The 11,071-nt window shown below is 39.6% G+C and overlaps 1 protein-coding gene across 3 annotated transcripts in view; it reads right to left on the bottom strand.

Annotated features, from left to right (window-relative positions):
* Positions 1 to 427: 427 nt before the first annotated feature.
* Positions 428 to 11,071, bottom strand: part of NEDD4 (NEDD4 E3 ubiquitin protein ligase) — a 179,342-nt gene continuing 168,698 nt past the window's right edge. For all 3 annotated transcript variants that reach the window (XM_032623873.1, XM_032623871.1, XM_032623872.1), the window contains 5 exons: positions 10,241 to 10,300; positions 10,048 to 10,155; positions 9,297 to 9,393; positions 1,410 to 1,482; positions 428 to 726 (listed from right to left, as the gene is read on the bottom strand). In XM_032623873.1, the coding sequence (XP_032479764.1) occupies positions 624 to 726; positions 1,410 to 1,482; positions 9,297 to 9,393; positions 10,048 to 10,155; positions 10,241 to 10,300 (441 nt within the window). In that variant the 3' untranslated portion in view covers positions 428 to 623. The remainder of the gene's footprint in view (positions 727 to 1,409; positions 1,483 to 9,296; positions 9,394 to 10,047; positions 10,156 to 10,240; positions 10,301 to 11,071) is intronic.

Genomic DNA, 11,071 nt, shown 5'->3' with positions numbered 1-11,071 from the left:
TAGTAAAACCGCATATTAACAAAAGCCAAATGCTTTTTAAAATGAAGAAGTAAACAGCTTTTTGCAAGTGAATCAGTTGACTAAAAATATAGGTAACATACTTTCTAAGATTTTTCCAAAAATCTGGGCAGTAACGTGCAGTAGGCAGGTCTACAAAATTATAACTAGCTGCAGGCAGCACTGACTATATTGTAGTGTACTCAATACTAAAGTTTTTTCCCCCAATTTCAGTTTCCTTCTCAAAAAGCATCAAACTTTTCACACATGACACTTATCACAAATATTTCACAGTTATAATTTCAGTAGTTTAAGAAACTGCCTGGCAAATACTGTAAAAGAGGTAAATGTCAAGGACAAAACTCACGATTTCAGGCACACAGGACTTTTATAGTAGAGGGTGAACTCAAGATAGAACAACACAACTGCGTAAAAGCAACACCTTATATAAGTGAATGAAATAATGGAAAAGTTGTCATACTATTTCTTCTAATTCTTTGACATGATTTTCTCCAATATCTGGGAAGTATCAATGGCCAAGGGTTAGTAGTTCCCTGGAAAATTTTAAGTCAAGATTTTGCTTATAAAAAAGCGGCAGTAAAACACCATAGATTGTTACTTGTAATCTAATCAACGCCATCAAAACCCTGAGTGTTCTCAATGGCCATCTGAAGTTTATCCCATAATTCTTCAAATGACTCATACGGTGGCAAGTCCAAGCGATTAAAGCTGAAAGAACAGAGAGGGGCCGGTTATTGCAGACACTGACAAAGCGAGTTCCCAGGGCAAACTATTCATGGTGCAGCTATGCGTGCTATGTTTCAACCACACGAAAAGACCTTTTCTCCTCAGGGAGAAGGAATGTTTAGGATTGGACTCTAGGTGTGGACTCTCCCCATGAATTCTTGGTGGTGACCTCTCACCTCCACCCTGATCTCCAAACGTCTGGGCTCCTGTCATTTGAACCTTCAAAATGGAATGTTCTAGTTCTTCTTGGGATGGATCATCATTCATGTGATGGAAGCAAGATATGGTCAACAGTTTACCTTTTTTTTTTTGGCTGTACCGTGTGGCATCTGGGATCTTAGTTCCCTGACCAGGGATCGAACCCGTGCCCCCTACAGTGGAAGCACCAAATCTTAACCACTGGACCGCCAGGGATGTCCCCAGGTCAAAAGTTTAGATGGGTCTCTCCAGTGTTCAGCTGCCTGGTCTTCAGGCCTGCCCAGTAAAGAAACAGCTGTTCCTGGGTTGGTGTGGCTGATTCCCGGCCCTCCTCCTCTCCTCTCCCCCCTCCCCCTCCATATCTGCCACCAACACAGCACAGAGGGAACTAGACCTTCCGTACCCAGACTGTAAGAGGACCTTCTGTCTCTGAGGACTTGTTCTCTAGGGTCAGAGAAACTGCTTACCACGTATGAGCTCTTGGCAGCTTCTCAGGGGTGCCCCACTGCTCAACTGTAAATGACTGTGGTCCGTTTGAGCCTACAAGGAAGAAGAGTTGCTTTGGTTTCAATTTGTCTTACAGGAATTTCTGGGCATTTCACAACTCACTTTTGCTAATGTAGAACTTAAGCACACAGAGAACATCTAGTTGCTTTAAACTCAGAAGAAATAATGTTGTCCTGGGCCCGATGACTTTACTGTCCAGCCATGAAATGAGGTCTCCTCTTCTATCAGTGCATTTGGGACCACAGTATCCCTCTGCCCTGGGGCAGGGAGTGGGGATTGTGTGTCTGACAGGGCTTTGGCTGTTTCCTAGCCCTGCATTTCCATATACCCCCTCTGTCACAGGTACACAGAAAATGTGTGTTTTTGAGTCCCACTGAAAACAGCTTTTTCTGATTATTTTTTCTCCATTGCTTTATTTTTTTTGCAGTGAGATTATATAATGAAAGATGCAAAAATCACCTGAAATTCCACCATTAAATCTGAGTAAACATCCTATCATGAATCTTTTTGTACATGCGCATCTATATAGGATTTTATGTGCACGGGATCATGTTATACATGCTACATTTTCCTCCTATTATGGACATTCTTAGAAACTTTTTTTTTCCTTTGGAGTTTTCGCTTAGCTCTTCCTTCTCCAATTCTCAAATTCCTCCAACCTCCCAGGTCATCAATGCTGACAACATGATGAGACACCTTCCATACTTCTCTGATGTCTTAGACTCATATCCAAATATGTGTGTGTGAGGATAATTGTCAGAAGCAGCACTAAAAATACCTAAATTTTCCATATTACTCTTTCCTCAAAAAGCATTGCTTTTCACACATCACCCATCACCATTATCCATACAGTTACAATTTCAGTACTTTTGTCATTGTGTTTTCCATAGCATGGAATCATATTTCCTTTCCCCTTGATTCTCTCACCTAAACAATCCATCTGGAAAACTTCCTGTAAGTCAACCAATATCAATGTAACATACTTTTGCATGGAGCATGGAAGTTCGCACTTGGCTTCCCGAGGCACCCCTTTCCCCTTCGCGAGTAAAGCCTGGGTACAGAATGTCACCATCCTTTGCCTGATCTCACCAAACAAGCCTTCTGACAGGTCTCCCATCATCTAGCTTTCTCCTGGCTTCAGTCCATCTTCTCCAGGATGACCCAGGATCTTGGTGCTCCGGCCGGGTGTCAGGCCTGAGCCTCTGAGGTGGGAGAGCTGAGTTCAGGACATTGGTCCACAAGAGACCTCCCAGCCCCTCGTAATATCAGTTGGTGAGAGCTCTCCCAGAGATCTCTATCTCAATGCTAAGACCCAGCTCCCCTGAACAACCAGCAAGCTACAGTGCTGGACACCCCATGCCAAACAACTAGCAAGATAGGAACACAACCCCACCCATTACCAGAGAGGCTGCCTAAAATCATAATAAGTTCACAGACACCCCAAAACACACCACTGGATGTGGTCCTGCCCACCAGAAAGACAAGATCCAGCCTCAACCATCAGAACACAGGCACCAGTCCCCTCCACCAGGAAGCCTACACAACCCACTGAACCAACATACCCACTGATGTCAGACACCAAAAACAACGGGAACTATGAACCTGCAGCCTGTGAACCCCACACACAGTAAGTTAAGCAAAATGAGAAGACAGAGAAATACACAGCAGATGAAGGAGCAAGGTAAAAACCTAACAGACCAAACAAATGAAGAGGAAATAGGCATCTACCCAAAAAAGAATTCAGAGTAATGAAAGTAAAGATGATCCAAAATCTTGGGAATAGAATAGAGAAAATATAAGAAACGTTTAACAAGGACCTAGAAGAACTAAAGAGCAAACAATTATGAACAACACAATAAATGAAATGAAAAATTCTCTAGAAGGAATCAATAGCAGAATAACTGAGGTAGAAGAAAGGATAAGTGACCTGGAAGATAAAATAGTGGAAATAACTACCGCAGAGCAGAATAAAGAAAAAAGAATGAAAAGAATTGAGGACAGTCTCAGAGACCTCTGGGACAACATTAAACGCACCAACATTTGAAATACAGGGGTCACAGAAGAAGAAGAGAAAAAGAAAGGGACTGAGAAAGTATTTGAAGAGATTATAGTTGAAAACATTGCTAATATGGGAAAGGAAATAGTCAAGTCCAGGAAGCGCAGAGAGTCCCATATAAGATAAATCCAAGGAGAAACACGCCAAGACACATATTAATCAAACTATTAAAACTTAAACACAAAGAAAACATATTAAAAGCAGCAAGGGAAAAGCAACAAATAATATACAGGGGAATCCCCATAAGGTTAACAGCTGATCCTTCAGCAGAAACTCTGCAAGCCAGAAGGGTGTGGCAGGACATATTTAAAGTGATGAAAGGGAAAAGCCTACAACCAAGATTACCCAGCAAGGATCTCATTCAGATTTGATGGAGAAATTAAAACCTTTACAGACAAGCAAAAGCTAAGAGAATTCAGCACTACAGCAAATGCTAAAGGAACTTCTCTAGGCAGGAAACACAAGAGAAGGAAAAGACTACAATAACAAACCCAAAACAATTAAGAAAATGGTAATAGGAACATACATATCAATAATTCCCTTAAATGTAAATGGATTAAATGCTCCAACCAAAAGACAAAGACTGGCTGAATGGATACAAAAACAAGACCCGTATACATGCTGCCTACAAAAGACCCACTTCAGACCTATGGACACGTACAGACTGACAGTGAGGGGATGGAAAAAAAGATATTCCATGCAAATGGAAATAAAAAGAAAGCTGAAGTAGCAATTCTCATATCAGACAGAATAGACTTTAAAATAAAGACTATTACAAGAGACAAAGAAGGACACTACATAATGATCAAGGGATCAATCCAAGAAGAAATAATAACAATTGTAAATATTTATGCACCCAACATAGGAGCATCTCAATACATAGGGCAAATGCTAACAGCCATAAAAGGGGAAATCGACAGTAACACATTCATAGTAGGGGACTTTTAACACCCCACTTTCACCAATGGACAGATGATCCAAAATGAAAATAAATAAGGAAACACAAGCTTCAAATGACACATTAAACAAGATGGACTTAATTGATATTTATAGGACATTCCACCCCCAAACAACAGAATACACTTTCTTCTCAAGCACTCACGGAATATTCTTCAGGATAGATCATATCTTGGGTCACAAATCAAGCCTTGGTAAATTTAAGAAAATTGAAATTGTATCAAGTATCTTTCCCGACCACAACACTATAGGACTAGATATCAATTACAGGGAAAAAATGGTAAAAAATACAAATACATGGAGACTAATCAATACTCTACTAAATAACCAAGAGATCACTGAAGAAATAAAAAAATATCTATAAACAAATGACAATGAAAACACGACGACCCAAAATCTATGGGATGTAGCAAAAGCAGTTCTAAGAGGGAAGTTTAGAGCAATACAATCCTACCTCAAGAAACAAGAAAAATCTCAAATAAACAACCTAACCTTACACCTAAAGTATGTAGAGAAAGAAGAACATAAAACCCCCCAAAGTTAGCAGAAGGAAAGAAATCATAAAGACCAGATCAGAAATAAATGAAATAGAAATGAAGGAAACAATAGCAAAGATCAATAAAACTAAAAGCTGGTTCTTTGAGAAGATAAACAAAATTGACACAGAATTAGAAATGAAAGAGGAGAAGTAACAACTGACACTGCAGAAATACAAAGCATCATGGGAGATTACAACAAGCAAGTATATGCCAATAAAATGGACAACCTGGAAGAAACTGACAAATTTTTAGAAAAGCACAACCTTTTGAGACTGAACCAGGAAGAAACAGAAACAGACCAATCACAAGCACTGAAATTGAAACTGTGATTAAAAATTTTCCAACAAACAAAAGCCCAGGACCAGAGGGCTTCACAGGTGAATTCTATCAAACATTTAGAGAAGAGCTAACACCCATCCTTCTCAAACTCTTACAAAAAATTGCAGAGGAAGGAACCCTCCCAAACTCATTCTATGAGCCCACCATCTCCCTGACACCAAAACCAGACAAAGATACTCAAAAAAAGAAAATTACAGACCAGTATCACTGATGAATATAGATGCAAAAATCCTCAACAAAATACTAGCAAACAGAATCCAACAACACGTTAAAAGTTGATACACCATGATCAAGTAGGGTTTATCCCAGGGATGCAAGGACTTTTCCATATATGCAAATCAATCAGTGTGATACATCATAATATGATGATGTTCAATATAAATTGAAGGATAAAAACAATATGATCATCTCAATAGATGCAGAGAAAGCTTTTGACAAAATTCAACACCAATTTATGATAAAAACTCTCCAGAAAGTGGGCATACAGGGAACCTACCTCAACATAATAAAGGCCATATATGACAAACTTACAGCAAACATCATTCTAAATGGTGAAAACCTGAAAGCATTTCCTCTAAGATCAGGAACAAGACAAGGATGTCCACTCTTGCCACTATTATTCGACATAGTTTTGGAAGTCCTAGCCACGGCAATAAGAGGAGAAAAAGAAATAAAAGGAATACAAATTGAAAAAGAAGAAGTGAAACTGTCACTATTTGCAGATGACATGATACTATACATAGAGAATCCTAAAGATGCCACCAGAAAACTACTAGAGCTAATCAATGAATTTGGTAAAGTTGCAGGATACAAAATTAATGCACATAAATCTCCTGCATTCCTATACACTAATGATGAAAAATCTGAAAGAGAAATCAAGGAAACACTCCCATTTACCATTGCAACAAAAAGAATAAAATACCTAGGAATAAACCTACCTAAGGAGACAAAAGACCTGTATGCAGAATATTATAAGACACTGATGAAAGAAATTAAAGATGATAAAAACAGATGGTGAGATATACCATGTTCTTGGATGGGAAGAGTCAACATTGTGAAAATGACTCTACTATCCAAAGCAATGTACAGATTCAGTGCAATCTCTATCAAACTACCAATGGCATTTTTCAGAGAACTAGAACAAAAAATTTCACAATCTGTATTGAAACACAAAAGACCCCGAATAGCCAAAGCAATCCTGAGAAAGAAAACAGAGCTGGAGGAATTAGGCTCCCTGACTTCAGACTATACTACAAAGCTACAGTAATCAAGACCATATGGTACTGACACAAAAACAGAAATATAGATCAATGGAACAGGATAGAAAGTCCAAAGATAAACCCACACACATATGGTCACCTTATCTTCATAAAGGAGGCAAGAGTATACAATGGAGAAAAGACAGCCTCGTCAATAAGTGGTGCTGGGAAAACTGGACAGCTACATGTAAAAGAATGAAATTAGAACACTCCCTAACATCATACACAATAATAAACTCAAAATGGATTAAAGACCTAAATTTAAGGCCAGACACTATAAAACTCTTAGAGGATAACATAGGTAGAACACTCTATGACATAAATCACAGCAAGATCCTTTTTGACCCACCTCCCAGGGAAAGGGAAATAAAAACAAAAATAAACAAATGGGACCTAATGAAACTTCAAAGCTTTTGCACAGCAAAGGAAACCATAAACAAGATGAAAAGACAACCCTCAGAATGGGAGAAAATAGTTGCAAATGAGGCAGCTGACGAAGGATTAATCTCCAAAATATACAAGCAGCTCATGTTGCTCACTATCAAAAAAACAAACAACCCAATCCAAAAATGGGCAGAAGACCTAAATAGACATTTCTCCAGAGAAGATATACAGATTGCCAACAAACACATGAAAGGATGCTCAACATCACTAATCATTAGAGAAATGCAAATCAAAACTACAATGAGGTATCACCTCACACTGGTCAGAATGGCCATCATCAAAAAGTCTACAAACAATAAATGCTGGAGAGGGTGTGGAAAAAAGGGAACCCCCTCGCACTGTTGGTGGGAATGTAAATTGATACAGCCACTATGGAGAACAGTATGGAGGTTCCTTAAAAAACTAAAAATAGAACTACCATATGACCCAGCAATCCCACTACTGGGCATATACCCTGAGAAAACCATAATTCAGAAAGAGTCATGGGCTTCCCTGGTGGCGCAGTGGTTGAGAGTCCGCCTGCCAATGCAGGGGACATGGGTTTGTGCCCCGGTCCGGGAAGATTCCCACATGCTGCGGAGTGGCTGGGACCGTGAGCCATGGCTGCTGAGACTGCGCATCCGGAGCCTGTGCTCTGCAATGGGAGGTGCCACAGCAGTGAGGGGCCCACGTACCGCAAAAACAAACAAACAAACAAACAAAAGAGTCATGTACCACAATGTTTACTGCAGCACTATTTACAATAGCCATGACATGGAAACAACCTAAGTGTCCATCAACAGATGAATGGATAAAGAAGATGTGGCACATATATACAATGGAATATTACTCAGCTATAAAAAGAAACGAAATTGATTTATTTGTAGTGAGGTGGATGGACCTAGAGTCTATCATACAGAGTGAAGTAAGTCAGAAAGAGGAAAACAAATACTGTATGCTAACACATATACATGGAATCTAAAAAAAATAAAAGGTTCTGAAGAACCTAGGGGCAGGATGGGAATAAAAATGCAGACGTAGAGAATGGACTTGAGGACACGGGGAAGGGGAAGGGTAAGCTGGGACGAAGTGAGAGAGTGTCATGGACATATATACACTACCAAAGGTAAAATAGATAGGTAGTGGAAAGCAGCCGCATAGCACAGGGAGATCAGCTCAGTGCTTTGTGACCACCTAGAGGGGTGGGATAGGGAGGGTGGGAGGGAGACACAAGAGGGAGGGGATATGGGGATATATGTATACGTATAGCTGATTCACTTTGTGATACAGCAGAAATTAACACACCATTGTAAAGGAATTGTACTCCAATAAAGATGTTAAAAAAAAATGTAACATACTTTCTATTGGCTAGGTAACACTGCACTGCAATATTAACATTCTGAAGCAACTTCTACTTCTTTTGTAAACCCTTAAGAACTTGAATTTATAGTCTAACACTAATAACTCTGGACCTGTGTGTGGGATATCTCCCCCAAATTCCAAAAAATTCATTATATCAGTGGACAGCTGTAGGCCTGGGCTGCATAAAAGAGGGCACTGGATCTACAGATGGAAGGGGTGTTTGCCCTGCTTAACTGGATTTGTCTTTCCAATGAGCACATTGGTGAGCAGCAAAGCTCTTGTCTCAGCCTTCCTACTGGGAGTGGTTACTCTAGGTGGAGAAGTGGCAGCTGCTTGACAGGTTCTGCAAACAGATATAAATGAAGCTTAACAAGGAAACCAGGTTTACCAAGGAGGGGACAGTAGGGCTCCAATCTTGGCTCTACTTCCTCTGAAAGATTTGTTCTTCTTGGTATCTTTACAAGCAGGTAAATGTCATTCCAATAAACAGAATATTTAACTTCATTTAGTCCGTTCTTTCCCCAAATGTATTCTACTATGATACTCTCTGTGTTTTGTTGTACGCTTATTAACACCCTGTGGAACTTTACATGCTGCCTGCCCCCTAAACCATCACACTACAGGCAATGCTTTTTCTGTAATGGAATGCAGGGTGGGAATCAAATTTAAAATTCAAGAACGGGAAGTAACTTGAGTCATTTCACGTTTGCAGTTTTCTCCTTTGCTCTCTGATTAGAAGGTGTACATATATTTTGACCTACTTCAGTGTATCGAATTATAATCATTTTAAAATCTTAATTTTTAAAATTAAGCTAAATATTTGTATAAATGATAGAAGCTTGAAGACTAGTCAGCCATGAAAACGACAACTGCCATAAGCTCCATCTTTTAATGACCGATGGAAATCCTTACCATACAGTTCAGCAAATCCATTCATAGGCACACGGGATGTGCCAGTGACAAACTGAAGTAATCGTATTCTTTTTTCTGAGTCCATCATTAAGACAGCCTGCAAAAGATAAAAGCAGCACTTAGGAACATCACTGGGAAAAAACGGTAACAAAACTATCCTGAAAAATATGCTATCAGAGTTGAGTTAGAGCATTAATGATCACTTATGAAATGTGCATGTTTCCTTTAGTTCAAGTGTGCTTATGGGTGGTTCACGAAGTTCTTGAAACTTCATTTCCAAGGCTACACGGTAACTCTTTAGAATGGGATTATAGCCTAATAAAGTGACAACATTTCCTCTCAGATGTGACTCACGGCTTTTAAAAAATTGTTATTTACTGGTATTATTGAGTAGCATACACATTTCTGTATAAGATGGAAAATCACATTCCAAGGAGCCATGCAGGAGTCCCAGAGAATACACTGCAGGTTATTACAAGTTCCCTTGAAGAGTCCCAACTTTAGAAAGGAATCAAGTGCTTATCTCAGCTGTCACTGCCGCTTACTACATTCTGCACATTTTACGTATCTAAAAATATGTATGGAGGTTGGAACCCTATTCCAGAAGGTAAACGTATACAGTACAAAATCAAAGATAATTTTGGCAGGACTATATATAGTTTTTGTCATATCTCTATGTGATCCACTAGTATAGTTAAATATGACTGAATCTACTGAAAAGTAATTTATGAAAATAGAAGCTTTCCATTACCTTCCAAAACCACTGGATGACTTGATGATTTACACTGTAGCCATTTTTGTACTTTGTGTGTTCTCTCCAGTCATTCACATCGACATCTCCCAAGCCGCACATCAGAAGCTACATAATAAGAAATGTCAAACTGTAGACATGAAAAATAATGGGAACAGAAGTCCTGTTTTAAGATATGAACAATATTTCTTACCTCTAGTTCATTTTCATCAAAAATTTTGATGAGATCCTGTGGTATCAGTTCAAAAAATCCCTAGTAGAAAGAATATATTTAAAATCCTGGTCAGCGGGGTCAATGGGCAATCCCATACTTCGTCTTCTTCCACTATACATTCATGGGCTCTTAACTGACATTTCAGTGTTGGCAAGAAAGTATACATGTCTGTTCTCTCACTGATTCCTCGAAGTGGCTACTTTAAAACTTCCCCACAATTTTTAAGCCTCCTCTTCCTCCATGTCACCCCTTCTTTACAGCAGATAATTTCTACTTGAGAGAGAAAATAGAGGCAATTCTGCAGGATGGAATTCCCTCAACCTTCTGCATCCCCACATACCAACCAGCACCGACATCCACGAGGGCCTCCTCCCCACTGCTGTGGAGAGAGGGACCACTCCCTCTCTGTGCTTCATCTGCTTCCTCAAGGATGTCATCACTAAACCTTTATTAGCTCAGTCTTGATGCATCTAAATTTGTTCAAGCCTTATCTACCTTAAAAACAAAACAAGAAAGCAAGCCCCTCTTTCTGCTTTCCACGCTCTGGACAGTGTTACTACGCATTTCCAAATCCCCTCGCTCACCCCCATCTATCCCTCAACCACTGCAATCTGACCTCTTCATCAATGCTTCCCTGAAGGTGTCCTGGAGAAACTCAAAGACAGCTTTGCAGCTATGTCTACTACATGCTTTTTAGTTCCCTATCTTATTTGACTTCTCTGCACTACGATATTGTTGACAACACCTTTGTTCTTGAAACTCTGCTGTTGTTGATGGTTTTCCTCCTATGTCTGTCTGCCTTTGCTGATT

The sequence above is a fragment of the Phocoena sinus genome, chromosome 2, assembly GCF_008692025.1.
Source record: "Phocoena sinus isolate mPhoSin1 chromosome 2, mPhoSin1.pri, whole genome shotgun sequence".
Classification (NCBI taxonomy): Eukaryota; Metazoa; Chordata; class Mammalia; order Artiodactyla; family Phocoenidae; genus Phocoena; species Phocoena sinus.
The sequence above is the reverse complement of the archived record's forward strand: the minus strand, read 5'-3'. Positions and strand labels throughout refer to the sequence as shown.